Source organism: Rhinopithecus roxellana, chromosome 21 (assembly GCF_007565055.1).
Source record: "Rhinopithecus roxellana isolate Shanxi Qingling chromosome 21, ASM756505v1, whole genome shotgun sequence".
Classification (NCBI taxonomy): domain Eukaryota; kingdom Metazoa; phylum Chordata; class Mammalia; order Primates; family Cercopithecidae; genus Rhinopithecus; species Rhinopithecus roxellana.
Window position 1 is genome coordinate 32,643,864 of NC_044569.1, and position 23,691 is coordinate 32,667,554.

Here is a 23,691-nt window from a genome sequence, read left to right on the forward strand (position 1 = left end):
TAGTGGTGCATGCCTGAAATCTCAGCTCCTTGGGAGGCTGAGGCAGGAGAATCACTTGAACCCGGTAAGGGGAGGTTGCAGTGAGCTGAGATCGCACCATTGCACTCCAGCCTGGGCAACAAGAGCGAAACCCCATCTTAAAAACAAAAAAAGAAAAGAATTTTATCTTGGTGTTCTATCCTTTAAACACACTGGGGTCGAGGTTTACCCAACTGCTTTTCTGGGAACAGCCACAGCCTTCATAGGTTGAAGTCACATGTCCTTGTCTCTAAAGGTCTTGACCGGGGGTGGCCCCATCCCGTGATTCGGTTTGCCACTGTTAGTGGGGGCTCTCTGCAGTGCGTCCCATTGCAAAGATTCTTTGCCCGGATTCCAAGTATCGTTTGAAATGTAGGTGAAGGCAGCCACGCCCCCACAACTTTGCTGATCAAAATGTGCACGCTCCACTTGGTGCAGTGAGGAAGACTGCTGCCAGAAAGTGCCGGGATAAAAGTTTGAGATAATTCGAGATACGAGGTAGGGGTGGACAGTGGTTTTTCTCCTTCAACTCATTCTGTCCCCCTAGACACCGGCCCTCTGGAGCTGAGCTGAAAGGTAAGCACAGTGATCTCTGACATGCCTTCAGTGTTATCCTTCCACTGACTTCAGCAATAGGTCCTGATTTCCACCGAGTTGGCCAATCCACATTCATCTTATAAGACGCCTGCTTGGCCACACCTTTGGTGTTTTCTTGTAAGCATGTTTTCTCATTCTTTACAATATGAATAGACCGAGAATTTCCAAATCTTTAATTTCTGCTTCCATTTTGATTAGTAATTCCATCTCTAAATCTTTTCTTTCTTCTTGGATTTTATGACAGGCAGTCAGGAGCCAACCGTTCTTTTAACACTCTGCCTAGACATTTTCTCAGCAAAATACCCAATTTCATCCCTCACAAGCAATACCTTCCACAAAACATGAGAGCACAAACACAATTCTGCCAAATTCTTTGCCAATTTGTAACAAGGATGACCTTTCCTCCACTGTCTAGAAACATATTCCTCATTTCCATTTGAAAGCTCATCAAAACGACCCTTACTATTTATATTTCTATAAACATTCTGTTCAGAATAACTTAGGAATTCTCTAACAAGATTCTCCTCCTATCCTACTGAGCCCAGACCAGAATCAGCCTTAATAATCTGTTCATGGCAACGTAAATATTTTCTAGCAAGGACCTCAAAACTCCTCCAGCCTCTACTCATTCCTCAGTTCCAAAGCCATTGCCACATATTTTGAGGTACTTGTTATAGCAACATCCCCACATATCAGTGTAAATTTTCTGTATATGTCCACTTGGGCTGCTAGAACAAAATACCATAGACTAGATGGCTTGTAAACAACATTAAAAATTCCAGCCTCTTAGTTTTGAAGGGACATAACATTCAGGCACCAGCACGCTCTAAGCACTTCACCACTGAACTGGGGATACTATTTTATAAATGTATAGGCACCAGGAAAAATATCCAGGTACTTTCTTATTACCTGAATAAGACGAAGGCAGATCACTGATTTTCTACCTCCAACTTTTACTGCATGGGTGTGAATGGAGTAAATGTTAGATAATACATATAACTATATATACATATATAAGGCATATATTGGATGTATATGTATAATTATATATTAGGCATATATAGTTACATGCTAAATGTATGATTATATATTAGATTATATATACACTAATATACATTAATGTAATTGTATATATTAGCCATATATAAAAATATATGAATAGTTTATATAACTATCACCATCTATAAGAACCAAAGTCATCAGCCACAATAGAAAGGTTAAGTCAAAATTCTCTCTCAGCCACTAATATTGAATAAAGCAATACCATCGAGGAACTTGAACTCCCTAAACAAAGTCTCTTTGCTTCCTCTTAAGTACCCTTAAAAAGATTCCTGCCCACCCATTGCCAAGTAGTAGCTCTGATTGAAGTCCACTTTCTATTGTTTTGAAGTTTTCATCTCTTATGTGGAATACTTTCACTTCAATGAATAAAGACAGTCTATACCCATGTACTTCATCACAGGATAACTTTGACCTTAGGTATAAATAATGATAGAATTCTGCACAATTTTAGTCAATGCAGTAAAAAGTAGAACATCATGACAAATATACACAGGCAATGTCTTAGTCTGTTTGGGTTACTACAGCAAACTACAATAAATTAGGTGGCTTATAACAAACAGGATTTTGTTTCTCATGGTTCTGGATGTTAGAAGGTTCTGGATGATCTTGGAAATCCAAGATCAAGGTGCTGGCAGATTTGGTGTGTTTAGGGTCCATTTCCTGGTTCATGGATGAAACTTTCTAGCTATATTCTCACACGGTGGAAAGGGCAAGGCCTCTCTGGGCCCTCTTTATTATTAGAGGACTAACGCCTATGACAAGAGCTGTACTTATGAGCTAATCACCTCTCAAATTGCCTCACTTCCTTATACCCTCACCTTGGCAACTGGATTTTGAACATACGAATTTTTGAAGGGGTGCCACAGAACCATTCAGACCAACACAGATGGTAACATGACATAAAGGATAAACCTGTTTCAGTGGAAACTTACTGTACATTTATGAGATGATCACAGAGAATGCTGTTGTAAAACTCATCATTTGAAGACAGTGATTATTTGTCCACTGTGAAAGAACATATTGGGATGGGTGCCTTTGTAGGAAGAACACCCTGTATCTTTTGAAAAGTCATTGAAAAGTCAGCCCACTTCAATGACTTCCAGACCTAATTTAATCACATGCACTGAAACTCTATTTTTTATAATCTCAAATAGACATATGTATAATAATATATGCACCATATATACAGTTCACCATTTCTGATCTATGCAGATTTTTAAAGACTCATAGAACTTAATCTATTTTCAGAGTTGAAAGGGATCTTTGATGTTAGCCAGTCTTTCAAGCTGTTCCTCCATAGATGACTCCCCTATACCATTCACGCCAGATAATAATCCATTTTCAGATCCAATCACCCATCTAACCATATTTCATGTCCTTCATAGGCATCCTTTCAAATTTTGAATATCACGACTCACACGATAAACATTTTTCCCCCTAAATTGTACTCAAAAGTTTCTCTATCACTTTCAAACATAAATCTTATTTTCGAGACCCATGAGATATAGGTCTGAGGTAGTTATCACATTTTGAACAGCAACAAATCCTAAAGTAAACGTTTCTTCCTATTTGGCATTACATCCTTGTCAACCTCTTCTAGGTGATTACTCTCCTCACTAATAATAGCCAGGAAAGAACAGACTGTGCCTTTTGTATTTTGATTGGTGCAGCTTCCCAAAAGACTAAAATCTTTTTTTTTTCATTGTTTCTCCACTAATGTTAATATAGGCTAATATCGTTTATAGGATTATTTTTATCAGCCATAATCAAAGTATTGACTCACATTAAGTTTGAATGAAATAAGACCACAGGACCGTCCTGGGCATCAGGATTTCTCTATGTTATTGATTTCTGAAATACACTGCTTTCATCATATATCTCTATTATATTTTATGGCATACTTTTGATAAAAATTACAGATTTTTGTTATTTATTAAAATCTTGACTATATCATTTAATATATTAACTTGCCCTTTCATATTTTTATCATTTAAATTAAATACGAGTTCTCAGTATGTTATTCCTGAAGACTGATAAGAATACTGAATAAATATAGAACCCTGAAATTCCCTCACTGAAGGAATAATTCATTGAATTTGGTAGATCAATCAGCAGTGAGTCACCAAAGGTGTTGTCTTGTAGCCTGAGTTACATATGCTTGTCAATAAAATGAAAATATTTTCCTCAAATATTTTGCTGAGATAAAAATGTACTACCTCTAACATTTTAATCAACTACTGAACCAAATACATCACAGCATACTGTTTTAATCCGACATAAAGCTGGGAGAGATGTTTGACACACTACATGATGGTGTCAAGACTTGAAAGACTGAGTGACATTCAGTATTTCTGGTGTCGTAAAATTCCCCAACTGGGTAATTAAAAGGGAATTTAAAGCCCAAACTATTTATTCATTATACAAAATAACTGTCTAACACACTTAACATTTATGAATTTAAAACAGTATTGGCTGCTCCGCTGCTGACAATAAGAGAAATCACTGAAATTTCAAAAATATTGTATTGTCTTTTCTAATAATACAAAAATACATAGTTGTGAAATACAAGGTGCTTATTTCTTTTCATTTACTTTTTTTTTTTCAACTTTTGTTTCAGATTCAGGTGCACATGTGCAGGTTTATCATACAGGTAAAATATGTGTCACGGGAGTTTGGTGTACAAATTATTCCATCACCCATGCAATAAGCATAGTACCCAATAAGGGTACTATGATCCTCACCCTTTTCCCAACCTCCACCCTCAAGTAGGTTCTGGAGTCTGTTGTTCCCTTCTTTCTGTTCGTATGGACTCAATGTTTAGCTCTCACTTATAGGTGAGAACATGTGCTATTTGATTTTCTGTTACTATATTAGACTTCTAAGGACAATGGCCTCCAGCTCCATCCATGTTGTTGCAAAGTACATGGTATCATTCTTTTTTATGGCTGCATAGTATTCCACAATACAAAGTTTCTGTGATTTGCCCTTGACTCTGGATATCACCCGTCGTGCTGTTTTAAATATTTTCTGAAACTTTTCCCATTTACTATCTACCCAATCAATTCTCTCTCTTTATCTACTTTAATTGGAACTCTGAAGTCACAAACCTATTAAAAATAAATGGGACTGCAAGAGAAGCTTACCACATTTTCTTTATGCAGTCTAACATGGATAGGCATCTCATTTGATTCCATGCCTTTGTTATGGGAATAGTCTGGGGACAGTTCCGTGATGAACACACACATGCATGCGTCTTTATGACAGAACGATTTATACTCAGTATTGGGATTGTTGGGTCAAATGGTGGATCTGTTTTAAGTTCTCTGAGAAACTGCCAAACTGCCTTCCACAGTGGCTGAACTAGTTTACATTCCCACCAGCGGTGCATGAGTGTTCCCTTTTTTTCCACAACGTCACCAGCATCTGTTACTGTTTGACTTTTATAACAGCTATTCTGAGGCCAGGAACAGTGGCTCATGCCTCTAATCCCAGCACTTCGGGAGGTCGAGGCGGGTGGATCACCTGAGGTCAGGAGTTTGAGACCAGCTTGACCAACATGAAGAAACCCCGTCTCTACCAATAATACAAAATCAGCCGTGCGTGGTGGTGCATGCCTGTAATCCCAGCTACTCCGGAGGCTGAGGCAGGAGAATAGCTTCGGGAGGCGAAGGTTGCTGTGAGCCAAGATCGCACCATTGCACTCCAGCCTGGGCAACAAGAGCAAAACTCCATCTCAAAAAACAAAAATAAATAAATAAATAAATAAATAAATAAATAAATAAATAAAATAACAGCTATTCTAACTGGTGTGAGATGGTATCTCACTGTTGTTTTGACTTGGGTTTCTCTAATAATTAGTGATACTGAACATTTTTATATGCTTGTTGGCCACATGAATATTCTTTTCAAAGTGTCTGTTCTTCTTTTCAAAGTGTCTGTTCATGTCACCAGGTACTTATTTCTTAAAGCTAAATTTCTCGGAATTCTTTTTCACTTCCATACATTTGTAACACATGAAATATTCAGGATTTCTGACAAATATTCAGAATATATCTATTAGTATAACTCATTATTTATTAGAACATAACTTTCTAAAGTTTATTTCATTTGCCCTTGACTCTGGATGTCACCCATTGTGCTGTTTTAAATATGTTCTGAAACTTTTCCCGTTTATTATCTACCCAAGCAATTCTCTCTCCTTACCTACTTTAATTGGAACTCTGAGGTCACAAATCTATTTGAAATAAATGGGCCTGCAAGAGAAGCTTACTAAAAAGAACCTACCAAATATTTTTATGCAGGTTTTTAAAAATTTAAACCCAAACTTCATCAGAGGCTACTGCATCAGTTCCATAGGCTTCCTACGAGCTAAACCAAAGACAAATGAAATTCATCATTTCCCAGTTGAATAGTGTGAACTGTCTTAGGAAAGGCTATGATGCCTATGTTGAAATAAGAAAGCAAAATGTAATATGTAACTCTTTCCTGTCATGGATCAAAATGAAAACAGGGGGACCTTAGTGGTTTAAACGACGTATCAGAGAATAGCCTGCTGTGCTCAAACTGTGTGAAGAAAACACCATTAACAGCTTATGAAACTGGCATCATACGGCATATATGAAGGAAAAACAGTCAAGTGCAGAGAATCTTACGTTCTTGAAAGGATGTGAAGAGCATCTGAAATCGACTGTTTCGGCTGCCCTCATCTGCCCACATGCGGATCACCCCAAGACCCGTGCGTAGCATCACATCGTTAGCCACAGTGCTACAGAACTTAGCTTTCAAATCCTCCACGGAACTGCTTCCGTCATACACAGCCACAAAATTCCTCTTGCATTCATTTGAATTCTGCATCTCATAGTCCAAGAAGCGCAAGTAGATCTATAAAACAAAAATAAAATAATTTCTACATATCAAAATATGAATGTACATCAGTAAGTACCAGAATTTCTTTTCTCTTTTTCAGTCTCACAAGACAATCTTGATTGCAATCGATCTTACTATTTTCCCTTGTGAATAGAAGGAAGATGTACAATAAGAACAAATTGTGTTTCATATTTTTTTCAAATGCTGTTATCCCCTTCTTTACTTAAATGCACCCTTTTCTAGAGCTGAGTGTATTTACCCAAATTCGCTATATGTCTTCTCATAACTTACTGGAAATCAGTTATTAGTTTTGCATACTTACGCACTGTTTTACTTTGATTAGCAAAATGTATTTGAAGTATTCCTGATACATTCGTGTTTCAGTTCCATGGCTTCCTTTTACTTTCAAAAATGTACAAAAAATATGCGGTTTTCATTAATACCAAAGAAAAACAAAAATGATACTGAAAGACAGTCTCTGGTTTGTTTAATTAAATTATTAAACATAAATACACTGCTTCATTTTTGAGGCAAAGTATAATTTTTTATAAAAAAGGCCAAGCTAGTCTCTGACCATTCATGGCATATACAGAGAAGCCGTTTAGCTAAGCTATATAAATAAAAATTATGAGTAAAATGTACTGTGCAACTTGCTTTATATGTTATTTTGTAATACTTCCAACAACTCTATAAAGTGGCCCATTTTATTGTCATATTCAGATGAAGAAGCTCAGACTCAGATGGTATAAACTGAAAATTAGACGTGAGCATCCTCACTTCCTGGTCCATAATTCTTTTCACAATGCTACGCTGCCTTAGGTGTACTGCTTTTCAATCAACAGGCATTATTTGACTCTTTACTAATGTGCATTCAAAATCACAAGGAATTCATTCAACCAAATACACGTCTATAAAGAAATAATTTGTTCATGCATCCATCGATTCAGTGGCATCCACAGTTTGGCCTACGATTGTTGCAGACACTATTCAAGGCATTGTGGATATCACGGTGAACAAAAGAATAAGGGCCAGTGCTGAAAATGTGTGTCAATTAAACCATGACAATAAGATACAATGTCAAAGAATGGAAATTATATAAAGCCAAAAGACCCATGCGCTGTGAGAGGGATACCTAGAATGGTTTCCTAATAAAGACACATCTTTCATACAGATAGCTCCTAAATGTTTTACATTTTATTTTAATATGAATGCCTACATGCTATTTCCTCTTAAATGCATTTCTCTTAATTTAGCATGTATATAAACTAAAGACATGGCATTCAATCAAACATCCATCTCTTTCATCACTCTGTACGTATTTTTTTCTTATTTTGTAAAATCTGAAACTCGTAAGACAATTTCTTCCAGATCCAGTATGTCTAGCCTAAATTTTATAATTTCACTATTTAAATTAGTGAAAATGTATCTCTTGTCCTCAAAGTTCTTACTCAACGGGGCACCAGTTCCTGTCAATTTCACCTTGAAACTACTTGTTTTCCACTTCCATTCACACTTCTATAATATTTCAACACTCTCCTGACCAGGCGCCTGGATGGTTGCAAGGTGCAGATTCTCCTTACAACCCCAAAGTTTACTCTAACAAAACTAGTTTACTCTAGCCAAAGTTATATTTCTAACAAACAAATCTAATAATCATAGTCTTTTAGCTAAAATTTGTAACTCGTGTATAATTTTTTAAAAGTCTGAAAACATCAACTAGCAAATTTACATCCTTCTTATCTCCAACATTGTAACCATTTTCAAAAAAGACACCCTTTATGAACATGACATTAGCTTCACATGAAGTTGTCATTCTCCATCTTCTGTCTAGGAAACTCTTCCTGATTTGTCAAGAGTTAGTTCAACAGTTGCACATCCAAGGAAAGGTTTCCACTGCTCCCACTCCCCAGTAACAGCAGACATAACCTCCATAGCCTCTATGTGATTTTGAGCATATTTAAAGCCATAGTTCTAGGTTACAGGTGCCTTCTAATAAACTTGTGTTCCCGAAAAGCTGAAGCAGTGGTATATATTTTTGTATTCTAAGCATTAATACATATTTTACACATAGTAAACACTCCAGAAATGTTTCTGAATGATTAACTGGAAGTTTCATTTTCTTTATTGAATTCCTTTGTTCAGCATTCATATTTATTATGTGCCTATATGACAGACATATAGTGATATGATAATTACATAGTATAGTCTTATTTTATTATATACAGTCAAAATTACATGCAATCATTCTCAAAACAAGGAATAATATAGATCTAAATTACGACATAAAAGGATAAGACAAAATGTTGCAGACTTGTAAGATGCTGAAAATAGAACGTGAAGTTCTAAATGAGGAACTCCAGACACAATTTGATGAGAAAGAACAAAATCAGAGAAATGTGGATAAATGAATCAAATGGAACAACAGTGGAAAGCACCTGAGTTGTAGTATGCTTTGCAAGGCAGGACGATTTTCATACATGAGCAATTTGTCGCACTGAAGTTGGAAGTTATTCTAAAATTTCCAAATACTTTGATGCCGATTTAAACTACGGGCCATTGCCACAGCCTTATAAGAGACACCTGCCCCAATGAGGCCTTCATTTTCGGTATGCCCAGGTTATTGCTTTGTTTTATTTTATCTAAAACTCAGATGTTACTCATGCAGTCCATCTGTGATTTCTCCTTCCAACACATATTTCACTTCTAAAATTATTCAGAGAATTTCAGAAATATCCAGTTTAAGAAGGTATATATGCATCTAAAACTGTGAGACTTCCAAGTTTATACTAACTCGTTTGTTTTTTAAATGTTAACATGACTTAAAAAAAGATTTTTTTTTTCAGATGACCTTTATTAGAAAGCTGAAGCAAAGAAGAAAAAAAAAATAACTCGCTTCAGGACCATCAGTGAATTAATGTGGAAACCTTAAAGAGGATTAAAATTTCCAACTCTGGTTTTAAGGTTCTTTTCATCAGGTCACATTGCCCTATTCTGACTAAAAGGAAAGAAAATGAAAACACTGTAAAAATAAAAAGTAAAATCTAGGAATTATACAAAATTGTTAGATGGAACAAAAATTCAAGTATGTACTTATACTCTAAAATACTACGCAATAAATTCAACAAGTTTATCAGCTCTCAAAAAAGATGCAATTATAATTGGAAGTATGGGAGAACACAGATTAGGGTAAGTAAAGAGTGCTTTCCACTCCTTTGAAGTGTAATACAAAATGACACGTCTCTCCCAATAGCCTTACAAAGTTATAAAAACCAAGTACTAAGCCCACAGGAGGAAAAATCTTTAAATAATTGCTTGGCTAACACAAAAAAGCTATTAGACCACCTGATGTTTTCAAGTTGAAATGTTTCAGTGGCTCAACGCGTTTCGACAATTATTTAAAATTTCTAACACTGCATGCATGTCATGTAGAAACATACCTTAAAATACTATTTCATTGTTAGGAAAAGAAAGTTTGTGTGTTATATTGACGATAGTTTAAGACACTGCTAATGCATCATTTCAAATCTCTCAACAATAGATACTTGTCATAATCATTTAAGATGAAGAGAACTGAAGTTTATAAAAATTAAGTAACTTTCTCAGAGTGACACAGTAATGTCACAAGTAACGGACTGGTACTGAAGTCAGATCTGCCTAACAGTTGGACACTCATCACACTATGCAGCCTTATGTAATGTTTTTAAATGCTCACAGACTTACAGCCCAGAAAGAAAGTTATATTTTTAAAGAAAACAAACTAAAATAAAATGAGTAATAAAATAAATAAGAAAGCAAATCAAAACTATTCACATTTCCTAATGAGCTAGAAAAGATGTTGACTATCAAGTTATAAATAAAATTTATAGAAAATAAATGTGTCCCTCAAAAATAAATCGCTGTTTTAAATTCTTTAAAAATAGAAATATTTTATATAAGAATATTGCTATAGTTAGAAAGTCAGTTTGCATATGGGCCTTATATTTTTTTCATTTGACAGTTCTATATTTTCCGTATGAGGTGATGGTCTTGCATTTGTACATGAAGTGCAATCACTGCTACCTAAGTATCTTCTATATTTAAAGGACCTTCTTATTAAATAGAACACTAATTAGAGAGTACGTGAATCATTGCAGTCACTAGATCCCAGGTAATCACTTCCGAAGCATTCAATAGTGCTTAACTAAGATCTAGTGACAGCAACAATTTTTTATCATATAGAAAAAGAGAATATACTTTAAGAGCTGTCAGTACAAAAGCCAAATTCCATTAGCCAGAAGAAGTGATCACGCTTTCCCATGCTAACACTAGTATATGCCATATAAAATCTCTCTATATATTGTGATTTGAATGACTATCTCATTAGCTTAAATCTTGTACCACAATAATACTAACAGAAAGAATTATTTAATGTAGCAAACTACAGAAAGCACTTTAGTCACTTACTGAAAAAAAAAGAGAAAATGATAAACAGAGTCATATAAAACACTAGTAAAACAGATTATCTCTCTTCTCAGTGAATCATTTTGATGCATTCTTTTAAATCAATCATAAAGAGTTGGAGCTGACAAGATAATTTATTGACCAGGACACGGAAAACTTCACAACATATACATAATTTCTAGTAATATCTATTTTTCAAGTCACATGGAAAGCAGAACCCCTTTTTATATGCAAAGCAAATAAATCTAGCTAACAATTACCTAAGTAATATATTCACAAACAGAATTTAGTAGCAACTGCTCAAACAGGTCCCTCCCCTCATATCAAAATGATATACAAAAAATAGACATTATTTGAGGCAATTATTTATGACTTTCCAGAACAGTTTTCTCCATAATAAGTAAAAATTAAATCTGTCAGAGTCTGAGAAACGCCGTACATGGTTTCAATACTACTAGACACTTTTATAAATAAAATCATATTCTACAAAGTATGCAGCCCAGGATTTCTGCATTTTCTATTTTATTATTGCCCAGACATGTCAGGTTTATAAACTTATGCAGAATATTCCATTTAGAGGGTATCAGTGCTCCCTTTATTTTTGGAGAAGGAACCAAAACATCTTAATGCTTTATAAAATATTAACACACAAGCACATACACACATACGTGCACAGCACAATTCCTGATATAACAATAAAAATAATTTTCTGGCATATATGAACAAGTACCAAAATACTTAAAGTCCACCTGAGTAGCTGTCGAAAAGATGAGAGTATAAAAATGACATTTTATTTAAAAAAACTGAACTGTACAATTTTTGTGGTATTTACCTACCTATTTAAAATTTTTACTTTGTTTGCCAAATTTTATTCTCACATTTTGGAGATAAAAGCAGGCTCGGTCTTCAGAACTCTTAATGCTTATCTTTTTATCAATTACAGTTACTACACTTGGTTTATTATATTAATATGCTATTGCTCCATAACAAATCACCACAATTTTAGCAGCTTTAAATAACACCCATTTACTATCTAGTATTAATAGTTCTATAGGTAAGAAGTACTGGGTTCTTTGGCGAGGGCAGTTGAGGGTGAAAATCCAGTTTCTCACAGTTCTGGGACCAAAGTTTCTATTTTTTTGAGGACTGCTTACTGGGGTCACCCTCACTCCTAGAACACATTTCTCAGTCCTCTGATTCTCTTACTTCCCCTTTCATTCACATCCAAAGAATCTGCTCCACTTTTAAAGGGCTCGTGTGGTTAGATTACGCTCACCTGGATAATCAACCTTTTGATTAACCCAAAGTCACCTGACTGGTAACCTTAATCACAAAGGCAAATTTATCATATTCACAATCCCAGGAACTGGAGCTGGAAATTTATGTTCGTTAGATAAGTAACTTTAACACCTTTATCACAACTTTAGTGTAAGATATTTACTGTATTTGTCAAGTGTTTATATTTTTTATTTTAATTTGACTGAAAATATTTTTGAATTAGTTAACAACAAATTGAGTCAACTTTAAATATGAAATAATGAGTAAATGGTATAAGCTAGAGTTTTATTATCCAAAAACATTAAATTACCTTCATTTATGTATTTTATACATATTTTGACTCTGTCCCTTATCCTGTCCTAGCAAATGATAAGAATATGAAGACAGATTGGTTAATTAGCTTGATTTAATCATTCCATGATAGAAACATCACACCATACCCCATAAATATAAACAAGCATTATTTGTCAATTAAAAATAAATTTTTAAAATATTTTAAAATTAATTTTTAAAAACCTTGATCATTTCCTCAAAGAATGTGGTTTTGTGAGAGCAAACTAGGCCAGGAATTGGGAGATGTGAACCTTGCTCCAGCTCTGTTGCTAACTAGCCAAATATTTGGGCAAGTCACTTATCACAGATTCATTAAATTTGGTTTTCAGATGACTTTCATGTTATCTGTGCCAAAATATTACTTGACTTTTAACTATTATTCAAAATCTCTGCCAGTCTCTGCTTGAATTCCTCCGGTGAAATCTCATTCAATCTCTGTTATTAAAATAAAAGGCTTCTCTGTGTTACATTAAAAGCTATTTCTTTAGTTTCAAACTTTCAAATAAATCGCGGTACTTAAAAGTCTTAATCCTGCAGGTTAAGTCTTATTCCTGTTTCATGTGACAGTCCTTCAAATGTTTGAAGATTGCTACCATACCCTTTTTTTTAAAAAGAAATAATCTGTTTATTTATTCCATGAGTTTTAACTGAATAACAGACATTGTGCTTGGCACTGGGTATCTGGAGATAAATATGGTCCAGGCTTCATGAAATTAACAGTTACCATGATTTGGTCTCCCATCATTTCATTCTGGTGGCTATTTTCCAGACCAGATTCTGAGTTGGACGCCATAGTATTTACTCAGAGAGGCATATGTCTACACTCCTTTGTTAACTCATATTGAATTTCATTATCTGACTCAGTTTATTCATCTTTTAAATGACGTAGTCAGTAACAAGGTTCTTTCTGCCTCTGGTTTTCCAAATTCTAAGAAATCTAGATTAATCACATTCTAATTAAATGGGACCATCTAGATTAATATTCTTTAGTAAAGGAGACATCAGATATTGTATTTTCTGTTTGTCAAAAGCTGGAAAAGCAGTAAATAATGTGTATACATTTTAATAGAGTCAGGTAAGCTATTCAGCACTTTCCTTGTGTAATATGGTTCGGTCACCAGGTGTCATCCAAATATTCGCCACGAGCCATTTCAAGTTTAACTTGCGCTTTGATAGTCTATTCTCATAAGCTGCTAGGAACTCTACAAAAATAGAAAGTCCACATAGGCAGTAATCTCCAGTCCTTGCTTTTCTCCACAGTATTCAAAGCCACTTCCCATCCTCTAACCTTTAATTTAACAGAGAAAGCCTGTTACAATAGAGCCATCTTTGTCCAGCTCTGCAGGCAGCTTCCCCTTTGGGTCACAGAATGCCAATTCTGTAACAGACAGGTACATCGGTTATTGTTGCTCTGGAATTGTACAAAAGACAGTCTATTTACCAGCTCGAAAAAAAGGGTGTGCATTTACACTGTCATGAAAACCTTCTCCTTAAGACTGTAGTGACAAAGGTCCTGGTTATGACAGTAAGCTGGGGGCACATATAATCCTGTTTTTTAAAAAGTCTTTAAAAATGTTCCATTCGTAGAGTTTAAGAAAAACAAATAGCCCTTGCATGTGAATCCACGTCTTATGAAAAAAGCATAATAAGCTGCAACCTAGCTCTCCGGTAATATAGGTAGTGGGTTTTTATGGTTTTATGTGAGCAAAAGCTTTTGACTTAAAAAATAGAAGAAAAATAACTGCCTTTCTTCATAATGCAATTAACTTTCTCTAAGATTTGTTCAGAGGCAAAGAGAAATGCAAGCATCAAAGCTGGAAGCTGGAGCATGATCTCTGAATCTCCTTACACCAGATAGGGTAAATCAATGGTAGACTCGCACAGCTGTATCTTGGTGAATCTTCATGAGAAATATTGTGTCCGGTAGACAAGGTGAGAAGGCTCTCCAGGCAGAGGGAATAACATCTATAAAGTCATGGAATCATAAAAGAGAAGAGAGTATGCTTTTTCAGGATTTAATGCAATTGCACGTGACCAAATGAAAGTGTGGATAGGGAGGTGGTGTCGATTCTTTAAGCTAAAGTGTTCTCCAGGCCTCTCTAAAGAACTCAGCCTTCATCCTGACTGCTTCAGTGACATACGGAAAATCAAAGCAGAAAGACTGAAAGTTGGGGGAAAGGTGCCACATTTCCATTTTATATGCAAACCCTAGAGACATATGCAAGAAAAAAATCAAGTGAAGAAATACCAGTGCCCTCAAAAGAGGTTCTTCGCTGGGTGTGACGACTCACTCCTACAATCCTAGCACTTTGGGAGGCCAAGGCGGGCAGATCACCTGAGATCAAGAGTTCGAGACCAGCCTGCTCAACATGGCGAAACCCCGTCTCTAATAAACATACAAAAAAAAAAAAAAAAAAACAATTAGCCAGGTGTGGTGGTGCACGCCTGTAATTCCTGAAGCAAGAGAATCGCTTGAGGTGGGAGGTAGAGGTGGCAGTGAGCCGAGATCGCACCACTGCACTCCAGCCTGGGAGACAGAATGAGACTCTATCTCAAAAACAAAACAAAAACAAAAGCAAACAAACAAAAAAAGTGGCTCTTCTTTTCCCCTCAGACTAAATATCCAGTCCCCAGTCCCCAAATTCTATCTTATCTCTCTCTAATATTTCCCTCATGTTGGACCACCATGGCCTAATTTCCAACACTGGGATTACCGCCACAGCTTCCCACTTGGTCTTCTGCTTGCAGTGTTGACTCCTCTGTCTCTTTGTTGCAGGAAAAACCAATTTTCCTAACATGCAAACCCGGTCATATTACTTTTCTGCTTTGTTTTTCCATGTCACTGAAGCACTAAGGATGAAGGCTGAGTTCTTTAGAGAGGCCTGGAGAACACTTTAGCTTGAAAAATCAATACCACCTCCCTAGCCACGCTTTCATTTGGTCACATGCAATTACATTAAATCCTGAAAAAGCATACTCTCTTCTATGATTCCATGACTTTATAGATGTTATTCCCTCTGCCTGGAGAGCCTTCTCACTCTACTGGACACAATACTCCTCATGAAGATTCACCAGGATACTGACAGCTGTGTGAGTCTACCATTGACTTACCCTACCTGGTATAAGGGGTCTTTTCTCTCTCTGTTATACCTTACAAATACCCCAATGATCTAACCTTACTGCTTAGATTATTCTGTTACATATTTGTCTAAGAACTAAACAGAAACACCTGAGAACAGGGCCTGGTATGCTTTTTCATGTCTCCAGCAGAGGGCTTGCGAATTTATAGAATCACAAAATCAATTAATTAAATAACACACAGTTTCAGCCTCAATAAATAAATGACTACAAATCTAGTAAGTCAATATTTTTTCTTACAACTTTGTAACTGAGGAATAAAAACAAAAGCAGGAGAATGAACAAATAACACCTTAGTTCTATGACACCTGCTGGCACAAAATGACTCATCCTCTGTATTTTGGAAAATGTTTCCATAAACAGAATCAACATAGTTGCTCCATGGAAATGTTTCCAAAATGGGGATCTGAGTCAAAATCTAACCCACAATAGACTTAGCTTAATATATGTAACACTTTTAATTTTTACAATGTATTGCCAACCCTCAAAAATCAGGGTGATTAACATAAAATCTAGATTTTTGGCAAGTTATGAGAAATAATGGAGGGCTTGATAATGCTGGACCCACATTTTCTCATAACAGCATCACACGGAGCTTCACGGGCAGCTAAGTCATGCCTGTCTCCTTCAAATGGGCACAGGATCTCCCAGGCCCTGTTACCATTGCTGCCAGCCCTTGCCACACTTGTATTTTACATGCCAGATATTCACGATTTTGTAGGCTCCAGAAAAACCTCTACAGATATAATTTTAGTTTACAAAATCAACCAACTGCAGATATTGACAATAAGAGCATAAGAGTGATTATACTTAGAGCCATGGCTCTTGCATACTATTTCAATCCACGTTTCAGACAGGCTGACTTACCTTAAAGTCTCTTGTCTAGGTTATCAAATAATTTATTCAACTCACTCTCTAGATTGCTATTTATGACATCAAATTTAGATTGGTCAAGAGAAGACAAGTTACATCTCAAAAATCAAAATGAAATCATAACCTATGATGACTGCACTCTGAAATGTATTAGACATGTCCAGTTGTTTCAAAGCAATGCACGTTATAGACACTCCTCACGTCAGCTGTCAAGTGTGGGTTTCATCTTAAGACTGACCTTGGACCGTGGAGGCGCTCGGATGTACCACTTGCAATCAACAGCCTCGCTAGCAGTAGCTTTGCCTTCCTTCATAATTTGCACAGACTCCACAATTCCTTCGGAACCGCCCATCTCAAACTCACACGCTAAATAACAAAATGCCAAACAAACACACAAAAATGGATCTTGAATAATAAACCAAAAGTGTATTTCATAGCAGAAAGCAAAGTCTTCTGAACAGTATGAAATATCTGTTTTACCAACCTGGTAATGGTTTCAAAGCTCCAAGGTCCTTAAAGTCAGGATCTTAAAAATTGAGAAAAAGACAATTAGTCCCATTCTACATTTATTACTTACATTGATTTTAAGTTATATATCATTAAATTATCCAGAAATCTGCCTTTAAAAACACATTAGGGGAGAGTAAATGATTAAATAAAAAGTGCATAATGATATTGGGACTGAAATGTTAATTTAGTATTACTACAAGGTTTTTTTCTCAATACAAAATACACAATTAAAATTTTTTTTTCTAATGCCACTCCTGCCTCTAAGTATCAAACAAAAATCTTACTCATTACCTATAACTCCATAGGTGGAATGATTAAATTAATTATATGATCTAACCTTCATAACAGGAGAATAGATGTTCTTGTAAAAGGTATCCATCGGTAATTCAAGGTTTGGGGCAATTTCCCTGTGTTCTAGATACTATCCTCTTTGCTGATTCAAAATATTCTGTAAAGTGTAGTAACACAGTTTTTAACTAGAATATCTGAAGCACAAATTAAGATGTAAAATCTAGAACTGCTCTCCTTTGGCTGACTGAACAATCCTGTTTTCATCAAATCTTTCTCTGCAACATTTCATACTATGCTAACTTTCAAAGCATTCCTCAGTATTCTAGTTTGTCAGCTCAACACCCACTCTCCTCATCTTCCTCGCAATCAAGCCCAGGCTCAGCCACCTGTCCTCTGCTTATTTACGTATTTCAGGAAAAGCCTGCTGTTTCACGAGTCTAAGATGTTTTCTAACAGTGAAAAGGCAAATTGGTGGTCTCATACTCATTCCTGGAATTGATTTTGAGGTAGGTATACAGTCAATGAAATATAAAGATGAGCCTTTGAGAGAGCTTCTGAGAAAGTCTTCCTCGTAATAGAGACAAGGTGTATATCATTTTTCTGGCTCCTATTGCAGTCATGCTTGTATCGGATGTGGTGGAATCATGCATTAGCCAAATTTCAATGTTGAAGGTGTTAATATAAGAAAAGGCTAATTGTGATGATGAGCACAATGAAGATGTGTAGAACCATGAATCATTAATGATGTCACTGAGACACTGTATTACCTTATTTGATACACATATATTCCTATTTTTTAAAAATTTTAAATTTTTAATTATTACAAGTACATAGTCATTGTATATATTCATGGAGTAAATTATTACAAGTACATAGTCATTGTATATATTCATGGAGTAACTTATTCTGGAGTTGCATTTCTCCAAGATTTATATTGTTTTTTTCCATTTGACAAATAAAAATTGTTTACATGTATGGTGTACAATGTGATGTTTTGATATGTGACGTTCTGGTATGTGTGTACATTGTCGAATGGCTAAATAAAGATAATTCACATGTCTTACCTCATATCTATCATTTTCTTGCATAGTGAGAACACTTAAAATCTACATTCCAGCAATTTTCAAGTATATTACAGGATATATTGTTATTAATTACAGCTACCATGGTGATCTCTTGAACTTATTATTCTTCCTGAATACCTGAAATTAGGCTTTTTGCTTTTTGAAATAATACATGTCCTTGTAGCCCTTGCCACTTTGAGTTGAGGTTTCTTTGACTTATGAGTGAGTGAAGGCATCGATGACTATATGTTAGAGGAACGTGGCATATAATTTAAAAGATGATTGGGAAATATATTTGTTGTTACTACCATGGCATCGGCTCTAAGTTTAAATCTTTTAGAGTTAGAAATATTTTATGAGACATTGCTCAACAACAATTCAGGACTGCAATATAAAAAGCAGCACTCTTTCTAGAAGAGGTTAGTTCTGGATATTAAGACTATGTGTGCTAATATGTATGTGTGTATTTAAGTGCATTTCTTTGTATGTCTGTGTACCTGGACATGCAAAGCCTGTAACTACAGGCTGATTGTTAGTTTAGTTATCGTTATTAAAGGTTTTGTTTTTGTTGTTGTTTCTTGCTTTGTCAAACAGTTATGTGAACTGATCTGTTGAAAACTGAGAGGCCTGGATTGGCCATACTACAATCTGATCACATGAGCTATTTAGACTTTTTTTATTACAGACACTATTAGAAAGCGTTAATAAATTTTGAAACAAGTTACAGATTCCTTTGCAAAGCTGTTTTGAAAATAGATTTTAAAAATCTTTTTAGAAAAAAAGAAAAAAAAGAAACTGTAAGCCATTTCCATTTAAAAAATAGGGACATCACAGATCATTTGGACCAAGACACTTCCTAGTAGAAATTTGTTTCTTCATCTAAATCAATAGATATATAGCTATTATTTCAATAAATACGTATTTAACACCTACTGTGCAATAAAAGCTATGTTTTGCATAACACTGCTAAAATTGGTTGTTTCCATCAAGCAGTTTCATTGGTATTGACGAGGTCCCCCGTATCTTCCTTATTTTTCCATCAACCTTGATGACCTGTTATCTAGACTTTTTGTTATTCATTGTGTCCTTCTTATTAAGAATAATGCTTAATTATATTCATAATTAATACTCATTATCTCCTTCTTGATTAGAATATTTCAGCTTTACGTGCCTGTTTCTACAATTTTTGTGGAATGTAGTTGATACTCTATTTTCTGGTTTGAAGGCTAACATTTGTCATTTTTATAACTCATTCCAGGCAATGTTGAGAGAAATGCCAGTTCTGGGAACTGAAAATTTATTTTTGTCTTTGTATGAACAGTGATAGCACTGATAGTTTAAAAAACAAAACTTTAGGAAAAAAATGTTTTTGCAATTCCATTTATATTAGTATCACAATAATAGATGGACCATATGACCTGCAAAAACAAACCAATAAACAATATTCTTTTTTTTAAAACAGCCTAAATTCAACTTAAGATTATAAAGACCGATTGGCCAAGGTTGTTTGTGGGTGAGGACATGAATTATTAGGCAGATGCATGATAAAGTTGGACTTGGTAACTAGTCTTCTACTCTGGATCTATCCCTCAAGTCTGTTCTCTACTTAGCAACCTAAATAAACTATTACACATGTAAATCAAATAAACTATTACACATGGAACTCTCCTGATTTTCCACTTTTCTTAGAGTGAGACCATCAATCTTTATAATGCATCTTAACGTCCTGTGTAAGTTCTTGCCCTTGGTCCCTGGCTCCATGCTGCTGGTTCCACTCTCTTCTTTCTGATCACATTCACCTATTTCTCAAACACCCCAGGCTGTTCCTATCCTCTGTACCAGGAACTTGTTCTTTTGTCTCTCTGCAATACCTTTCTCCTGGCTTTGGAGAATTGAATGTTTCTCATTCTTTGGTTTTGGGTTCAAATATTATGTTCTCAGAAACGCCTTCCTTGACAATCCTCTCTAAAACAGCACTGTTCCTAATTTTGCTTCCCTCACATTATTGCAATATACAATTATTTAACTATTTGTCTGTTTAATTTTTTACTAACCGTCTACTTCCACTGCTCCATAATCAAGAATCTCTGTAAGGAAGGGTTCCCCAACCAGCTGCGGTACGCACAGCAGGAGAAGAGCAGAGGCAGGACAGCAAAGGAAGCACCAACTGTATTTACAGCAGCTTCCCATCGCTCATGTCACCACCTGAGCTCCTCCTCCTGTCAGGTCAGCGGCAGCATTAGATTCTCATAGGAGTTTCAACCCTATTGTGAACTGTGCGTGCGAGGGATCTAGGGTGCATGCTCCTTATGAGAATCTAATGCCTGATGATCTGGGGTGGTGACGCTAGCACTGGGAGCAGCCGGAAATACAAATTAACATTAGCAAATTAACAAATTAACATTAGCAAATTCATTAGCAAAGAAGTTTGACTGCACAGAGACCATAATAATTCAATCACTTCCAGACACATATCAAAAGCCTATCACTGAGTGGCAAGTAACAAGCAGCATCTGGTGGCAGGCTTTATAGTAGCAAGTGAGTTGATGCACTTCAGTTGTACAGCTGCATCTGGGGGCAGGCTTTAAGTCAAAATCTGCCACTTATTTTAGTCTGCATGTGGCACACACATGACACACATTATTTTATTTAATACTTCCATCCATGCCTCTTTCCCACACTGCACACTTGTCTCTGTCACAGTTTTGGTAAGCCCACAAGCTAAGCCTAGCCAAAATGAGTTAAAAAACAAATGTCATCAGAGAGCTTCTTTGAAAAGGGTTAAACACCCAATGATTAGACAGCAGAAGACCCTAAAATTGCCAACAAAAAGAAAGCTGCACTTAAAGAGAATACCAAGAGTTCTACTTAAATTACAGGTTCACTGCAACAGATGATTCACATTCTCCAAGACCACTCTGTACAATGTGTGGCGACCGGTTATTCAAGGAAGCCATTAAACATTCATAACTGCTTTGCCACATGGTGACCAAGCACCCTTCATTCGTTTTTTAAAAGAAAAAAAATGTAAACATAATGAACAGAAGCAATTGTGGAAAACTATCACTTCAACAAATGTGTCTGCACTGAGAGCATCATTCTTAGTGGCTCACTTCATTGCTAAAGCTAAGAATCCCTTTATTATTGGTGAAGAGTTGATCCTGCCTGCTGCTGAGGACATCTGTCACTAACTCTTAGGGGAGGCTGCAGTTCAAAAGATGGCTCCTTTCAGCTAGCACCATAACTAGATGAACTGATGAAATGGCAGAAGATACTGATGCACAATTGTTAGGATTAATGAGTCACCATGGTATGCAATCTGGGATGAAAAGTCTACCAGTACTGACAACGAGGCAACAGTATCTGCTTCTGTATGGTGTGTTTTCAGGAGGATGTGCATGAGGATATGTTATGTGCACTTTTATTGCCAAACACCACAGCTGGAGAACTATTCAAGTCTTTGAATGATTATATATCAGGAAAACTGAATTAGTCATTTTGTGTCCGGATACACACGAATGGAGTGGCTGTCATGATGGGACAGTTTTCTGGTTTCCCTACCTCAGTCAAAGGTAGGGAATGTGAGTCTATGCACTGTGTCATCCACACAGAAATGCTGTGCTGGCTAGACAAAAAATGTCATGTGTACTAAACATTTTGCAGAAAGTGATCAAAACTATCAACCACATTAAAGTACATGCCCTTAACTCACATCTGTTTGTGCAGCTCTGAGGAGATGGACGCTGAGCACACGTCTTCTCTTATACACAGAAGTGAGATGGCTTTCCCAATGTGGATCACTGGCCAGAGTTTTTTAGTTAAGACAGCCACTCCAGAGATTTCTTGTAGACAAATAGTCATCCCTGGCAACACATTTCAGTAACACAGATTGAGTTGCAAAACTTGCTTACTTGTGTGACATATTCAACCTGCTCAACGAACTCAATCTGTCACTTCGTGGAGAACAGCAACTGTGTTCAAGTCAGCAAATAAAGTGACTGCATTCAAAGCCAAACTGGAATTATGGGGATGACGAGTGAACAATGGAATTTCTGACATCTTTCAAACATTAGCAGAGATTTTGAAAGAGACGGAGCCAGGGCCTTCTTTCTCACAGCTGGTGCATGAGCACCCATCTCAGCTTTCAGAAGAGCTTGAGCATTACTTCCCAACCAAAAAAGTCCCCGGAACTGGGAAGGAATAGATCCGTGCCTCATTTGCAAATAAGCCGGTGAATGGACTTTAGCCATGCTAGAAGAGAATCAAATGCCTGATACTGCAAATGATGGTGGCCTTAAAAGTGTGTTTGAGACAACTTCAAATCTCCATACGTTCTGGATTAAAGTCAAGGCAGAAGATCCTGAGATTGTCACAGAACGCACTGAAAAGCCTCCTCCCATTTCCCACATCCTATCTTTGTGAAGCAGGGTTTTCTGCAGTGACGGCAACTGAAAACGAGATCACGGAGTAGACTGGACATAAGCAACACACTTCTGATACCACTATCTCCCATAACCCCCAGATGGAACTGTCTAGTTACAGAAAACAGGCTCAGGGCTCCCAGTGATTCTACATTATGGTGAGTCATATAATTATTTCATTATATATTACTATGTAATAATAATGGAAAAAGTGCACAATAAATGTAATGCACTTGAATCATCTGGAAACCATCCCCCACCCCAGCAAATAGAAAAACTGTCTTCCATAAAACTGGTCCCTGGTGCTAAAAATGTGCCATAAGGGACTTTGTGTCTCTTGACCCTCTCTATCCAGGACCTAGAACAGCACTTGGGCATAACAGGTGATCATACTGAGTACTGAATTTAATACATCTCTTCCTATAAATAATACAGTTACTTTACCCCAACTTGACTGTATTATATGTTGATGTAATTGCAAGACTTTATACTTAACACTTTTCCAATCCGCAGGTTCTCACAGTAACTATATCACATCAGACACTCTATTACAGAGCAGCCTCATGTTTAACAAACCTCTCCCTTTTTGTTTCTAGGCTCACATCTAGACTCTGTTTTCCAGCCTTTCTTGCAATTGTAAATGGCCATGGAAGTGAGCTCGGCCAATAAATGCAGACAAAAGTTAACTTTACCCGCAGGCTGGGTGCTTACAATTGTCTTGAAAAAATTCCTACAGGGTCTGTCTTTCTTCCATGCACTGGAGACGTGAAACTCCATCAGCTTCACTTTATAAGTGAGTA

The 23,691-nt window shown here is 36.2% G+C and overlaps 1 protein-coding gene across 2 annotated transcripts in view; it reads right to left on the minus strand.

The window, feature by feature from the left end:
- Window positions 1-23,691, minus strand: part of NETO1 (neuropilin and tolloid like 1) — a 126,864-nt gene that overhangs the window by 35,609 nt on the left and 67,564 nt on the right. For both annotated transcript variants that reach the window (XM_010355249.2, XM_010355250.2), the window contains exons 5-7: window positions 17,090-17,131; window positions 16,844-16,971; window positions 6,330-6,558 (exon numbers count right to left, since the gene is read on the minus strand). In XM_010355249.2, coding sequence (XP_010353551.2) covers window positions 6,330-6,558; window positions 16,844-16,971; window positions 17,090-17,131 — 399 coding nt within the window. The remainder of the gene's footprint in view (window positions 1-6,329; window positions 6,559-16,843; window positions 16,972-17,089; window positions 17,132-23,691) is intronic.